We start from the raw sequence: 16657 nt of genomic DNA, 5'->3' as shown, positions 1-16657 counted from the left end.
TTTCTGTACAGCTTAATATATTAAAAATATCTATGAGCAGTGTACAGAAAACTGAAGCAACAGACAACTTTTTAAAAAAAACAACTACAAAAATACACAGATACATATTAAAATGTTACATTAATAGCATGTTACTAATATATAAAAATCAGTATCAGTTCATTTTCCTTCTGGCACACCCTCCGGGTTCTCACCCAGGATCCAAACAAACTCTCAGCTCATCCACAAAAGCCTTACAAAGAGTAGGGTTCCTGGAAAGAGGAACTAGCCTTTCACCCTAGGCTTGCTTTTTATGGGCAGGCCCAAAGTGGATGGTACTTCCTCAGGCTGTCAATTCAGCTGTAGTCTCCACACCCAGTTCCAGGTACAGCAGGTTTGTTGAGTTTCCCAGGGGGTCCAAATGAGGGAAAAAGGACACCCTCCACTCACAGCTCTCAGACCCTCCAAGTGTCCCTATTTTCCAGGGACATCCTTGATTTAGTGAAGCCACCCCAGTTTCTGATTTGATTGAATGTCCCACTTTTCCTTAGGATGTCCCTATTTTCATTAGAAAAATGTTGGAAGGTATGGAGTTATCCGACCCCTGAGCCGTCTGAAGGCAATCCTGTATAGCAGTCACGGCCAAACTTGGCCCTCCAGCCGTTTTGGGACTACAATTCCCATCAACCCTGACCACTGGTCCTGTTATCTAGGGATGGTGGGAGTTGTAGTCCAAAAACAGCTGGAGGGCCAAGTTTGGCCATCACTGCTGTATAGGGAAGTTTTAAAAATGTTTAATTTTTTTAATGTTTTTATATATGTTGGAAGCTGCCCAGAGTGGCTGGGGCAACCCAATAAGATGTGTGGGGTTTAAATAGTAAAATTATCATTCTGGAATGGGACGTCCCTATTTTCATCTAAGAAATGTTGGAGGGTATGAGCTCTTTCTTCACCCTCCAGCCAGTATGGTGTAGTGGTTAAGAGCGGTAGACTCGTAATCTGGTGAACTGGGTTCGCGTCCCCACTCCTCCACATGCAGCTGCTGGGTGACCTTGGGCTAGTCACATTTCTCTGAATTCTCTCAGCCCCAGTGTGTGTGTTGTGGGGGAGGAAGGGAAGGAGAATGTTAGCCACTTTGAGACTCCTTAGGGTAGTGATAAAGCAGGATATCAAATCCAAACTCTTCTTCTTCTTCTCTTCCTCCTCCTTCTCCAGCTGCTCCAGATAGAACCCAAAGGATGAGAAAAGCTGCATGGGCAGCCACTCTATGCAAGCAGGACACCTGGCCAACCAGGTGTTTTACTTGTATGGAGCCCCTAGGCATGAGCAGATCCTTACAAGAAGGATCCCTTCCTTGGAGCTCCATGCTCAACACAGGAAGCCCCATGCTCAACAGGGGTGCTATATCAGGGATGGAGCTTGAGCTTGTGACTCTATTCTGGCTGCTATATTACCCTACCTGCCTTAAATTTGTAGGGTTTTCAAACTATGGCTCAGTCCTGCTGCTTTATTTTAGTAGCTGCTTCTGCAGCAAGATACTGTGTTGGGATTGGTACTTTGCTGTTTTGTATCCTTTAGAATGGGCTCTCCAGATGTTGTTGGACTCCAACGCCCATCACCCCCAGCCAGCATGGCTAAGGAACAGGAATTATGGGAGCTGTAGTTCAGCAACATTGGTAGGCCTGCCGGTTCCCCATTCCTGCATTATATGCCACTGCTCATTCCTGTCCAGAGTTGTTTCCTTTCTCTGGGTTTCTCATTATTTCTGTTTCCCAGCTTGTGATTCTTTTTTACAAGAAGTCTTCATGAAAGTTCAACATTTTAGTGCTTATTTCCTCTAATAACTTGTCTGTGCAGTTTTGTCTAATGTACATATTTTAGCAAAGCATATTTCCCTAACATTTATATTTTCCCCAATATAACACATTTTTAATGTTGCTTTCACTAATACTTGCATTTTATGCAGTTTACATACATTTTCGTAAACATTAGATGGCCAAAGAACTGCATTGCAACATTCAGAGAGATTTGTGAATTTCAAAGCATGGCTGTGTTTCAATTCACGTATTATTTATTTCATAAAATTTATACTCCATTTGACTGTAAAACATATCTGAAAGAGCATCTCCACCCCCATCGTCCAACTCGGACACTGAGGTCTAGCTCTGAGGGCCTTCTGGTGGTTCCCTCACTGTGAGAAGTGAAGCTACAGGAAACCAGGCAGAGGGCCTTCTCGGTAATGGCGCCCACCCTGTGGAAGAGTCCCCCATTAGATGTTGAGGAGATAAACAGCTACGTGATTTTAAAAAAGCAAGCATCTGAAGGCAGCCTTGTTCAGCATTTGGTGTTTAGTGTTTGATGTTGTATTGTGCTTTTACTATTTTTTGTTGGGAGCTGCCCAGAGTGGCAACCCAGTCAGATGGGCAGCATACAAATAATAAATTATCATCATAATCATTTTTACAAAATAATAAAATGCGATTTACAAAGATTATTTCAAAAGGTGAGAAATAGGTAGATTCACCTTTAAATGTGAACTGAATTGAATTCCCCATTCAATTTGCTTCTTATTTTTCCTCACATCTCTAGTTCCAGTTCCTTCAACAGATGAAGCGCAGAGTTAAGCAAAATAAAGGGACAGAACAGAGATGGGCAAGTTATGACTCTCCCAAAAGTGTTGAATTCCAACTCCCGTCAGCCCTAGTCAGCATGGCCAATGGACAGGAATTGTGGGCGCTGTCATTCAACAACAGCAGGAGGGCCACAGGTCCTTCCACCCCTGGAATATGGCATGCAGCAGGCAGAGCAGGGAAAGGAACCTGTTGCCCCCCTGTTGTTGGATTATAGCTCCCATCAGGAAAAAAAAGAGAAGCCTATGCTCACTGGGACAATCTTAAACATAGCTTGTTTTGTTGAGGAATACAAATGATCCTTCTTTGGACAATGGACAACATAAACACATTAAAAAATGGCATTAGTTACATTCATACTTCAATGCACATGCATGATAAGTCCAAAATCTCAAAACCACATTTGAATCTTATGCTTAAAAATTTCTTCACATATTTGTGTTGTGACCATAGGAAATGTCTAATATCTGTTTCAACAATATATATATATATATAAAATACAACTGCAGGTATGCAGTCTAAATCCAAATGTATAAATTTGTTTTTTAAGCACCTGGTTCAAATATTCTGTCTTAGTTCCAGCAACTCTGGAAAAGTTTTACCCCCTTTTTTTTTTAAAAAAAAGACAATGTTTCAATTAGTAGTAACCTTTTCTTTTTTTCCACTTTGTGCTCGACTTCCCCTAAAAGTATTTAGGAAGAATTTGCAAGCATTGCACATACTAGTTTACAAAAATGCAGAGCAATTGTTAGCACAACAATATAGTGAAAGACTTTATCACCGTTGGTGATAATTGTACATTTCCTTGTATTGTCTGTAAGGAAAACTGACTGATAAACTGCAAGGGTTTGTGTCTCCAGTACTCATCAACTTTATGCTGCTTCCTAATGGGTTGGAAGCCAAGGAGGACAAGAGGAAGAAACCAGCTTCTAGATAAGTGTAGGTCAGCTTTTTCACTGAAACAAAAAAAACATTCATTTCCAGTTTGCAGAAGAGCTAGCCACTGCATCTTAAAACAATTGTGGAGCCATCTATTTGGCATGTGTGTGTGTGTGTGTGTATGTGTGTGTGTATGTATGTGTATATATATGTGTGTGTGTGTATAACAAATTTATTTGATTTTACATATTAAAATTTACAATCATACCACAACACCTTCCATAAATACAAGATTCCCATGAATCTCTGGACTTCCCTCCTCCCCTCTGTGGGTCCTGTTATTAAACATTTCCTGCTGCATCTTTATAGCAATCCAGATCTTTTCATATCTCCATTGTATCACCAGTTCTCATTACATTACAAGTATTATTGCAGTCCCGCTAACGATTTTATTTGTTTACAGTGGTCTCCAAGGTAAATTATAAATTTACCCCATTCCTTATTAAAATTTTGGTCTCCCTGATTTCTCTGGTCATTTTTGCCATTTTGGCATAGTCCAGCAACTTGACCTGTCATTCTTCTCTGGTAGGGACTTTGTCTTCTTTCCAACTCTGGGCTAGCAGCATCTGTACAGCTGCTGTTGCATACATAAATAATCTCTTCTGTTCCCTTAAGATTTTGGCACCTAGAATTCCTAATAGAAAAGCTTCTGGGTTTTTTGTAAAAGTTATTTTAAACTTTTTTTCCAGTTCATTATATATCATTTCCCAGAATGCTCTCTCTCTCCTTTAAACACTTTCATAGAGCTTTGACAGATCTGTTGGAGAGATCACACTGAGCCCTAATAGCTGTGTTTTGTATTCACTCCATATTAATGTGCAAATCTGGTTCAAGGGCTTCTTGAATCAGATTTCTGCTTGTGATACACATGACTAGTTGGTCTTCTGTGCCATAGAACTTACATTTTTTTGTTTTTGGTTACAGATACCAGCAAATTTTTAATATATAACGAAAACCACAGCCTTTGTGTTCATGTACGGTCTGCAAGCTATGTCACTACCAGTACTTGCAACCATGAAAGTGATGAACAAAAATTTAGATGGATTTCCAGCCACCAGCTGATGAGCATGTCTTTGAAGTTATGTTTAGGAGTATCTTCAAAGGTTGACTGGACACCAGTTACTCTGTACCCATGTGACTCAACAAGCGATCTCCAGCGATGGGAATGCAAAAATGACACACTTTTCGCCATCCAAGGAGCAGATCTGCATTTCAACTATGGCAACAGAAATGAAAAAAGAATTATGCTATACCGGAGATCTGGCGTATGGAGTCGGTGGAAGGTCTATGGAACCAGCGACGATTTGTGCTCCCGGGGCTATGAAGGTAAATTTTCCTGGTTTTTGTTTCATTTTCCTTCTGAGTTGGCTACTTGAATCTTTAGTCATGTTGTTATATAAGCCAACAACCCAGCCAGATGGCTGGGGTATAAATAATAAATTATTATTATAATGCACAGAACTAAGAGCCCATACAAATAAAGTAAATTGCCCCTTTAGAGGTTTGTCATCCTAGGACAGGGCTGCTATACATCAAGTCAATCAAAAAGTGGCTTCCTTAAAAAAGCTCAACAACTAGGATAGCATAATTATCCGAATTGTCCCAATAGGCAAGGTGAATTTAGCCACACATCGAATGCCTAAGTATAATGAAATGCCAAGCTGTAAGATCATTTCTGTCAGAATAGGCAACAAATGGTCACAGCAAGGGTAGCCAACATGGTGACCTCCAAATATCGCTAGACTACAACTCCCATCTGCCACAGTCAACCCAATTGGTTGATGGCCAGTGGCCAGCTAGGATGAGAGTTGGGGTCGAGCAACACCTGAAGTGTGGGTACCCCTGAGTTAGAGCATGACTCAATTGCCGTGTCCAATTATATGAACAATAGATAACATCTAGGGTAAGGCAGAACCAACATGCAAATATCCAGTTGTGGAGATGTTCAAAATGTTATTAATTCCCTTTTTAAAAAGAAAAGTAAAGCACAGATGGATAGCTGTCTGTCATGGATGCTTTAGCTGAGGTCCCTGCTTTGGACTAGATGACCCTTGGGATCCCTTCCCCTCCACAATTCTATGAAACCTCTACCCAATTTAATATTTGCAAGTGATGCCAGGTTTGCACTTGGATGTGTCATTGAGGGGAAGTGCTCAGACAGTTCCTCTACTTTGTGACATCTCGATGTCAACCTCAGATTTATGAACCAGGGCATCCCAGCCAGTAACCATGACAACACGGAGACAGGAAGAGCATCCAAGCCATATTCAGTCATCCTCTCTCTTCCCTGCCTCGCCGTACCCTCTTCATGTGATTATGAACTGTAGCCTAGCTCCCTCCCACACATCCCCGTCAATAATAATAATAATAATAATAATAATAATAATAATAATAATAATTTATTTATACCCCGCCCATCTGGCTGGGCTTCCCCAGCCACTTTGGGTGGCTTCCAACAAAATATTTAAATACAGTAATCCATCAAACATTAAAAGCTTCCCTAAACAGGGTTGCCTTCAGATGTCTTTTAAAAGTCCAGCCCTAGGGGAGAAGATTATTTCCCTCTCAGATTATTCACTTCTATACCTTTTTCCAGAATGTGGAATAAAGTGAAGGAATATAAGCATAAATAAAGAGCGAGCAAGCAAGCAAGCAAGCAAGCAAACAAACAAATAAATAAACAAACAAACAAATAAATGAAATGAAATGAAATGTCTTCCTCTAGCCTGTCTGTCTCTGGTTTTGAACTAGGGCAAGGAGGCATGTTTGAAATAATAATAAAAAACCTCTAAAAATAAAAGAAATAAGAATATTGAACACAGATAGGATATTCAGGCCTATAACGGTATGGTTGTTTGCTAGTTGGGTTGCATAGGCATCTGTAGACTGCCTTCCTACATATGAGCTTTGCACACTTTGTTCTAAACCATTTCTGGCACTATCCCATTTTTGTGGAATAGCTTTTTACATTTGCCAAAGTGCTTTAGTCTTTTTATCCCTGTGAAAATGCTGTAAAGTAGACCACAATATAATTTGAGCCAAACAACAAAGAGAACAGTGCTTGTATCAAAGACTAAGTAAGGTATTAAAGATTAACAAATTTATTTTGGCATTAGTGGGGGTTTTTAGGTTAAAGTCTTCTTCATCAGGTGCATCATTTTGATAATCCACAAAAGCTTATGGAATAATGCACCTGCTAGCTTCTAAAGTATTATAATAATAATAATAAAAAATTTTATTTATATCCCGCCCTCCCCAGCCGAAGCCGGGCTCAGGGCGGCTAACAACACTAAAACAGTACAACAATTACACAATTATTGTTCCGTGTCTGCTGTAAGCCATGGCTAGTTGGCTAACACTTTGTCTTAAAGTATAGCAGAGTAATGGTATACTTGATTACTTTATTACTGGTTCTTTTATTGCTTTTACACTTTTCTCTTCCTCTTTCTTTCCAGACATGTTCACTCTGAATGGCAATGCCAATGGAGCACCATGTGTATTCCCTTTCCAGTATGATGGTAACTGGTACGCAGAGTGTACAAATGCTGGCAGGTCCGATGGCTGGCTGTGGTGTTCAACTACTAGAAACTATGATACAGACAAGAAATATGGCTTTTGCCCACTGAAATGTAAGTTCTGTAGTTCTTTCTTAAGCCTGGATCATGAAATGTCACTATCTAAGGCCGTTTACACACCATATATTTAAAGTACAGTTGCACCTTGGTTGTCAAACGGAATCCGTTCCGGAAGTCGGTTCAGCTTCCAAAAAGGTTCAACGACCAAGGCGTGGCTTCCAATTGGCTTCAGGAGCTTCCTGCACTCAAGAGGAAGCCACAGAAGTTGTGTCAGACGTTCGGCTTCCAAAGAACGTTTGCAAACCAGAACACCTATTTCCGGGTTTGCTGTGTTTGGGAGCCAAAACATTCGAGTTGCAAGTCGTTTGGGATCCAAGGTACGACTGTACATTGTTTCTCCCAAAGAACCTTGAGAACTGTTGTTTACATCATGGAGCTGCCATTCCCAGCACCGTTAACAAACTCTAGTTCCATGATTCCTTGGTGGAAGTTTTGTGCCTTAAATATATGGCTAAATGTGGATGGCTAAAACCACTATTTTAATTGATCATTTAGTCAATAAAACATACATAAATGTGCATATTATTGAACTGTGAAGATAGGCAACTTTTCTGAAAAGGCCAGGGATGTAATGATTTAACAAACCTTTTTTTGAGTTTTATTTATTAACGTTCTTATGTTACATAGGTAAACATTATCATATTACATCACAAGGCTTATTATAATATATTTTTCAGCATGTATACAAAGTTTATATACAAAATTTATATACCTAAAGAAAAGAAACAAGGACAAAAAACTATTCCAAAATCATATATGTGCCAACACTTTGGACTTCCTGTCTATCCCATTGTATATTCCTTTTTTTACAAATGAATATGATTTAACAAATATTAACTGCTTGTTCCTGCCGGGGTCCTGACTGGAGCTAGGGTGTCCTTGTGCCTGTTATCTGCAACTGGAGAAAAGCTTCCATTGTGGATAGCAAGGGTGGGGGGAATGTGGCAATTTCTATCAGGACCATGGTGTGGGCAAAGGGTTAAAAGTCAATGCCTTTAACAAAAAGAAAAGAAACACATAAAGGCAAAATCAAAGAAGATCACATGTCTGACTGTCCCAATGTCAAAACTCTGTATTTTTCTACAGAGCCCTAGAACAACTCAGGAGGAATTTTCCTATGAATTTTAGCACTATATTATTACAGTCCCACCGCTTGGAGTCGCATTGTAGCTTGTCATTGCATTTAAATATATATATATATATATATATATATATATATATATATATATTTGCTTTCGTATATATATATATCTTTATTGATGTTTAAAGCAGAAAGATAACAGCTAAAACTAACAGGAATGGCCAAACCTATAGATCCAGCCAGAGGACTACCGGGTTAGCGCCATCGGCAATGGCGGAATTCCTCTGAGTCAGAGGAACCGGCTCCGCAAAAATCGGGTCTTGCCGCCGCGGCAAAGGCGGAGACCCTTTAAAAATCCCAGGCGGAGGAAGCCTGGGAACGTGGGATTCGGCTGACACCAGGAGCGCCCCCCCTACTCACAGGGAAACCCTGTTCCGAAGTGACGTGGGGTGAGCGGCGCGGTGTTTCGAATCGACTGCTATTTTCGCGGAGTGAAGCCGCACAGTCGTTGCCGGAGAGCGCTGACTCTTTCCTGTGGATATTTGGATTTCAAACAACAACCCGTGAGTAGTACGGAAATTGGACTCTTAAAATAATTTTAAATTAGGCACCGATCGGGGAAGGTCCAAACAGGAAGTCCGCCTCCCCTTTCTGTAAATAATCTAAAGCAAAGAACCTGTCAACTAAGGTCGTGGAAAGTTTTTTTTTTTGTAAAGGACTTTAATTCTACTGATTGAGACTATCAGAAATTTTATTTGGAAGCAGCGGAGCCTGCAGGAGAAGAACAAAATTTGGGATTTGACGCACCCCCCCCCGGACCCGGGAGTGGTCCCTGAGAGCCCGTTGATGAGGAATAGAACCGTTTGACAGCTGTCAAGCTAGCTGTCAAGATACAAAAAGAGGACTTTGTTTCTACTGTCTACATTTGCTACAAGCTTATGTTTAAAACGAAGGAAGGACTGTTACAATCTAACGTATGGGACCTTTGGGTCTGTGCTGAAAGGAGTAAAAAGAAACTTAAATTCCCCTAGAGGGAGTTTTGGGATATTGCATCAAGAACCAGCTGAGAAACAGTTTTTTGACCCTGGACTGTTTAAGAATGGCTGCCAGGAAGGAAATTCAGTTTGAATTGAATAGGACATTCCTTCTCTTGGGAAAGTTGCAAGGTCAGATAAGTGTTTTGACTACAAATGTTACAACTCTGGGCACAAGAGTGAACACTAGTAAAGAACTTGATAAGAACTTGGCGCAGGAACTTTATTCAACTGAACAAACAGGAAAATTTGAGAAGGAGAATTATGTTGTCTCTGAAGAGAAGAAAAGAGGAGCCGTAACCCTGCAGATGCGAAGGGCGAGCTACAATTTGAGGCCTGACATGATGGTAACAAGGAGAGATAAATCTTTGAAGATGGAAGCCTGGCTGAATTGGAAAGTGAAAGATGGAGAGATCTCCTTATGTGGAAATCAGATGACCTTTGGATTACAAATCTGATTCAGGTGGAAGTTGGAGCTTTGGGGACATTTGGATCTGAAAGGAGAATGAAACAAGATTTGGAATATCTTATAGGCCCTACTCTTAAGTATGGAGGTTTGGCTGGAAGGAATGTGGATGCTGCTGGGTTGGAGCTTCCCCGAGAATTGGCTTTTAATACTAAAGACTATCAAAAAGACTGGCAGAGGGGACATGAGAGAGATTTAAGAGCCTCGGATTTAAGATCTCTGGGTTGATGGCTTTTTGAGATTGATGGACTTATACTGGGGACTGAAACCGGGAAGGGGTTTGGGTGGAAGGGAAATTGGGAACTCAATATGCATATAATATAATTTGTTTGTTTGTTTGTTTGTTTGTTTGTTTGTTTTTGAGAGTGGGGAAATTCGTGGAATGGAACCTTTTCCGACCTTAGGGAAACGTATTAAGAATAAGTATAGATATATAGATTTGGATGAGAGTTAAGATTGGATAAAGTAAAAGCGTTTTTTTTAAAAAAATATGGTAAATTTAAGGATTTTGTTAGGAAAGAGAGAATGTGCAAGGATTTGCTGAATTATCAATTTGAATTAGAATACAAAAACGGGAGGTGTGAGGAGGTCAAGGAAATAAGTTAAAGAAAGAAAAATATGTAAAGGTTTGATTTGTTGTTTTTTCTCTCTCTCTTATCTTTTTCTAAAATGACTGTATTTTTTCTCTGTTTTTTATTTTTTTATTTTTCTTGTTCCTTGTTTTTTACTTTTTTGTAATTGTTAAAATTCTGAATAAATATTATTCAAAAAAAACCAAAAACCTATAGATCCAGCCAGCTCAGAAAGCAGTCTGTGTCACTGAGTAGAAGTAATTCACAAACTGTCTGGCTCAATAGAGACCACAGGAGGTGAAGATTTGACAGAACCATCCAGACAGAAACAGGAAAATATTATTATATACTTTAGATATCCATTGTTTGAGAGGGCATGTCCAAGCTACCTTAGAAAAAACAAAGCAGAAGTCACCTACCACAAATGGGGTGTTTCTGAAGTCCCTTAGTTCAGTTCTGAAAATAGTTATAAGTCTATGTTAATTTCAGGGCTATGGATTCAGACTTTATAAGTAAATAATGCTTCTTTCATTTTGTCGTAATGAACATTGGAAGCCTGTCTTTATTTCCCCCTATAGCTGACGGAATGGACAAGCTGTGGAATACAGACCATTTGACCAATGTTCAGTACCAAATAAACTCAAACGCTGCTCTAACCTGGTACCAAGCGAGTAAAAGTTGTCAGCAACAAGGTGCACGTTTGTTGGGAATTACTGAGTTACATGAGCAAATGTACCTAACAGGTAAGTTATCCACGTGCATGGATATTTTGTAGGATGTCATATATTATATCCCAAATAAATTAAAGTGAAAGACTTGAAAGTTGCACAACAGAACTTGCATTATCCCCGTTCCTGATCTCTCTGCATTAACAGGTGCATAGATCTTATGCTTCTACTATGCCTGTCCGTTTGTCTTTACGACTGAGAACTCTGAAAAAGCAGGATTCCCAATCGCACAGAAAGAAGTCTAGCTATATAGTTCGGCTGGTTAGTGTGTGGTGCTGATAACGCCAAGGTTGCAGGTTTGATCCCCATATGGGACAGCTGCCTATTCCTGCATTGCAGGGGGTTGGACTAGATGATCCTCAGGGTCCCTTCCAACTCTGCAATTCTATGATTCTATGTAATATCTAGACATGAACACAATAAGCTGAATGTGTGAAGGCTGAGAGTGGCGATGGCACTCCTAAGTTTTCTGCCTCCCCTGTGTGCAAGGTAACATTTGAAAAGTGATCTTGTAGCTTTGCTTCATAAATGTCAAAAGCAAGCTCTCCTGCTTAAGAATCCTACTTTTGCACTGCCTTGTCACAGCAATGAAGAAATTTAAACTCATGCACCCAAACTATAGAGTCTTGTTTGTTGCTTTTTTTTCAAAAAAAAATTATTCATTTTATCACACAAATAAACACAAAGAGAAAAACAAACAATACAAACAAATTCTTGTCTTATTCTTATTTTTTCTAAACCTTGTTAGGTGGGCTCGTTTGTTGCTTGACTGTCTTGCACATACTGAGCAACCGATTTGCATTCACAAGAAACTATTTGCTCAAGCCTCTTTTCACATTTTCAATTTCAATGTGAAACGATCAGATTTATTGCTTAATCTGTGAAAACAGATGCCCCAGTCCAAACTGCCAATGTTTCATACTCTCTGCTGTGGGAGTCACACTTCCTGACACCAGATATGTAGGAACAGGTTGTGGAGATTTAGTGGTGAGCCAAAAGTACTTTGCACATTTTAAATTTTACTTCATGTATTTGATCACCAAAATCCAGGAGAGTGGGTGCATGAGACTGATCGCAAATGCTTATTTTCTGCAAGAACTTGGCTCCATCTTGTCTGGTTCTTCTTGTCGTAACCATGAAAGGCAGGTCTAGAAGTAGACTTACCAAATTCAGTAAGGTGTTGTTGTGCCCACAAAGTAAACTTTTGGCAGATGGTGCTTCTCCCTTCTTAATGCTGCAGTAGTAAAATAAGTTTTCGATTGCTGAAATTCTCCTTCGCTCTGCAACTTTGATGCTCATCCTTACCCACTTACCTGTAATTACTACTGCCTGTTGTAGAGTCCGCATTCCTGAGACTGATGCCTTGCTGTGTTTTGCATGCTCATTTAGGGTTAACTTCCACTTTGACTACTGAACTCTGGTTTGGTCTTAACAGTTTGGACTCCAACCGTGGATGGCAATGGAGTGGTGGCCATCCTTTCAGATACCTAAACTGGGCACCAGGTAATCACTGTTGTTTGGGTGTTTATATATTCTAAATGCATTTGTCTTTTCAATTTTCCTCATATCTGTCAGTTTTCCCTCTTTTTTTGCAGTAGAGAACAACATCAACAGCACAAAAACACACAATTTCAAATGTCCCTTCCCCACTAAGAGTGCAGTGATGCCCCATTTCATCTTCTTATGCTGAAATTTTTGTTTAGATATCCAAAACATGTGTTCTTGGGTCCAATATGCTATGGCCTTCCAGATATGTTTAGCTATACATACCATCATCCTATCACTGGCCATGATGACTTGTGAGGAATCATTCATATGTTCATTACAAATATAGCTTGAAGGCCTGAAATCTTGAGGCGAAACACTGAGCCGAGCACTTTTGCCGTGAGCAAAATTGCAGCCTGGATCAATTAAATGTGCTGATCTGATTACTGAGCTGACTTTGTGTAGTAAACGCCTCTTACATGCCCGTTGGCTACAATGGAATTTTGTAACGAAGACCTTGAACTCTGTAAAGTGAATATCCTTCTTATTTGTGCCCGTTTCTTAAAGGGAGTCCTTCTCCAGAGCCTGGAAAAACCTGTGGAACATTTAATCCCAGTAAAAATGGCAAATGGGAAACTCTAGAATGCAGTCAGAAACTTGGTTACATTTGTAAAAAAGAGAATTCCAGTCTGAACTCCTTCACTATTTCTTCAGGTAGGTTGATGAATAGAAGTTGGCAGTAGGCTGATGAAAAAAGGGAAAGCTTCAGATGTATTTTGGAGCTCTTTCAAAAAGCTCTGTGAAGAGGAGTCTTCAAAACACCCAGTTCTTGAAGAGGATAGTATTGTTTTCTGTTGTTTCAAAAGGGTCTATTGGCTGCGTAACACAGGCGTCTACACAGTCAGCATCCCTAGTATGTGCAAGCATCTCAGCTATAGCTTTGACAGCTCCTGCAGCCATCCATGAAGAACCTTCTTCTGCCCTTTCAGCAGTAGCAGCTGCTTCCACTTTCAATAATCCATCCTCTTCCTTCAGTAGTGCCTCCTTCTCTGTGCTGGCAGCCAAGGGCTTCTGCATGCTCAAAGTCTTCCTTATAAACTGGCCCATGGCTTCAGGTTTATTTATTGCTGTATTATCCAAAGAGAACATGAGAGGAAACAGAATGCAAAGTATTTTATTTTAAAGGAGTCTGCAGTTGACGAGACAATTCTGGGTCCCTTTATGGTAGAGCCCACCTGAAATGTAAGAACGTGTATGTCCTCGGCATCAGAAGTTTGAATTTAAAACATTGTATTTACATTTCAGTGTGAGAAGGAAGCATCCAGATTCTAGACAGCTATGGCAGCAAATTCCATTATCTGTAATAGAGACGCTGACACTGAGAGACAGGAAAACACCACTTTGCTCTTAAAAGCACATTCTGATAAATATCCCTGTGTGCTACGCCAAAGCGTTGTCACAGTTTCCTTCCATTCCCTTTCAGCATTCTACGCAAACATGCCCAGGTGTTTCCTAAATGCATTTCTACGTTATTTAAAAGATTTCCCCGCTCCTTTTAGCGACACAATCATTATATTTAGTAATTAAAGTGGGGAGCTTGTTTAGCAGAGTTTCCCTGCTGATGCACCTGTTTATCAATAGTGTGAGAAACAGACTTAATTTATGATGGTTTGCAAACTTGTGAAGGAGGCTTAGATCACCAATATCGTGTGTGTGCTGGATTGGGGACTAAAAGGAAATCTTTGGAGGAAGATGGGGCTTAAGTGATGAGGAAAAGGTGTGTGTATGTAACGTAAAAGAAGGTAAATGACTCCTGGATGGTTAAGTTCAATCAAAGGCAACTATGGGGTGTGGTGCTCATCTCACTTTAGGCCAAGGAAGACATCATTTGTCCACAGACATCTTTCTGGGTCATATGGCCAGCATGACTAAACTACCTCTTATGCATTGGAACACTGTGATGGAACACACAGAGACGCCATTTGTCTTCCCGCCACAGTGGTACCTATTTATCTACTTGCACTGGCATGCTTTCAAACTGCTAGGTTGGCAGAAGCTGGGACAGAGCAATGGGAGCTCACCCTGTCACGGGGATTTGAACTGCTGACCTTCTGATGTGCATGCCCCTAACATTATGTGGAATCTATACAGCATTGTGTGCATAGGTGCCTACTTGATCATTGTTTGTGGCTGTTGTTTTCCCAGAAACAAATGTGAATATTAAGTGTCCTGAGGGATGGATATCATATGCAGGCCACTGTTACAAGATTCACAGAACACCGGCCTTGTGGAATGATGCCTTAGCATCATGCAGAAAGGAAGGTGGAGATCTGGCGAGTATACACAACGTTGAAGAGTACAGCTTTACAATTTCCCAGCTTGGGTACAGTGAGTATTTGTACATGGTATCTTAACAATTAGCATGTTTTGTGTAGCAACAGTAGTTTACATAACTGGCACCTGCTTTCACCCCATCTAGGATTAATAAATATTACAATGGTATCAAGAATTTTAGTGGCTATTTCGCAACATTTTTCAACTCAGTAAAGCTTTCTTCTCTAGTGTGCCTCCTTTTGTCTTTGATTTCATATGTGTCAGCCTAGCAATTTCTCAGGCTTGTGGGAATTAAGATGCATCTGTGGAGAGGTTGTTTTGCTTGAGGTACGGCAATAGATGTAAAGCACTAAATGACCTTGGCCCAGTATATCTGAAGGAACGTCTCCACCCCCACCGTTCAGCCCGGACAATGAGGTCCAGCACCAAGGGCCTTCTGGCAGTTCCCTGTGAGAAGTGAGGTTACAGGGAACCAGGCAGAGGGCCCTTCGGTGGTGGCACCCGCCCTGTGAAACATGCTCTCTTCAGATGTCAAGGGAATAAACAACTACCTGACTTTTAGAAAACATCTGAAGGGAGCCCTGTTTAGGGAAGTTTTTAATGTTTGATATTTTATTGTGTTTTTAAAATTCTGTTGGGAGCTGCCCAGATGGGCAGGGTATAAATTATTATCATTATCATTATTGTCATCATCATTATTATCTGTAGTGACCTAATGAAATGTCAATGCTAAGCCAGTGGGGAAAAGATAAGGCATTGGCTCAGAAGGCTCCAAGGACTAACGCAGGGGTAGTCAACCTTTTTATACCTACCGCCCACTAATGCATCTTTCATGCCGGTAAAATTTCCTTACTTCCCACCAGTGCTTGATGGAAGGAGGATTCAGCTTGTGCCGTAGAACCCCCTACCGCCCACCTAGAATCCTGAAATGCCCACTAGTGGGCAGTAGGGACCAGGTTGACAACCCCTGGACTAACGGCTTTGACTGGGCTGTGCCAATGCTATGATTTGGTTCAAGGGCAGAAAATGCACAGCAGGCAGTACAGCTGGGAGAGAAGGCTTGGCAGTGAAGGGCCATCACACTGTGGCAGAGTCCATGCTTTGCATGCAAATCATTCCAGGTTTAATCCCAGCATCTCCAGGTATGGAGATGTCCAATGTCTTCTGTCTGAAACCATGCAGAGCTGCTATAATCCTCCAGATGTTGTTGGACTCCAACTCCCATCAGCCCCAGCCAGCATGACTGATGGGAGTTGTAGTCCAGCAACATCTGGAGAACCACAGGTTCCTCATCCCTGATGCAGATAATACAGAGCCAGTAGACCAGTGGTGTAACTCAATATGAGGAAGCTTTTCTATCTAGCTTAGCTGTAGAGAAAACACTTTGCTTGAAAAAGGTGCCAGATTCAAAGCTTGGTATTGTCATCAACAAAAATAAGGTAGCAGGTGCTGAGGAAGACAACTTCATTTGATCCAGGAGAGCTGCTACAAGTCAGTGAGGATAATACTGGGCTAGATAGGCCAGTCTGACCTGGTATAAGATAGCCTGCTGGAAGGGATTGCTGAATAAGATATCATGCTCAGTAGGTGATGGAACATCAGAAACCCTGAACAACTTGTTAGCATTCTTCGTGGGTATAATAATACAGTGGTACTTCAGGTTACATGCGCTTCAGGTTACATACGCTTCAGGTTACAACTCCGCTAACCCAGAAATAGTGCTTCAGGTCAGTGGCGTAGCGTGGGTTGTCAGCACCCGGGGCAAGGCAAATAA

General features: G+C 40.8%; 1 protein-coding gene across 1 annotated transcript in view; it reads left to right on the top strand.

The window, feature by feature from the left end:
* The window catches only part of LOC309353004 (macrophage mannose receptor 1-like), a 51225-nt gene that overhangs the window by 955 nt on the left and 33613 nt on the right, over nt 1–16657 (top strand). Inside the window, exons 2-7 of the mRNA XM_081881846.1 lie at nt 4473–4874; nt 7004–7177; nt 10915–11079; nt 12454–12567; nt 13117–13263; nt 14755–14937. Coding sequence (XP_081737972.1) covers nt 4473–4874; nt 7004–7177; nt 10915–11079; nt 12454–12567; nt 13117–13263; nt 14755–14937 — 1185 coding nt within the window. The remainder of the gene's footprint in view (nt 1–4472; nt 4875–7003; nt 7178–10914; nt 11080–12453; nt 12568–13116; nt 13264–14754; nt 14938–16657) is intronic.

Source organism: Podarcis erhardii (genome assembly GCF_964252035.2).
Source record: "Podarcis erhardii genome assembly, chromosome: 12".
NCBI lineage: Eukaryota > Metazoa > Chordata > Lepidosauria > Squamata > Lacertidae > Podarcis > Podarcis erhardii.
Note: the sequence above shows the minus strand (reverse complement) of the source record. Positions and strands in the feature narration are given on the sequence as shown.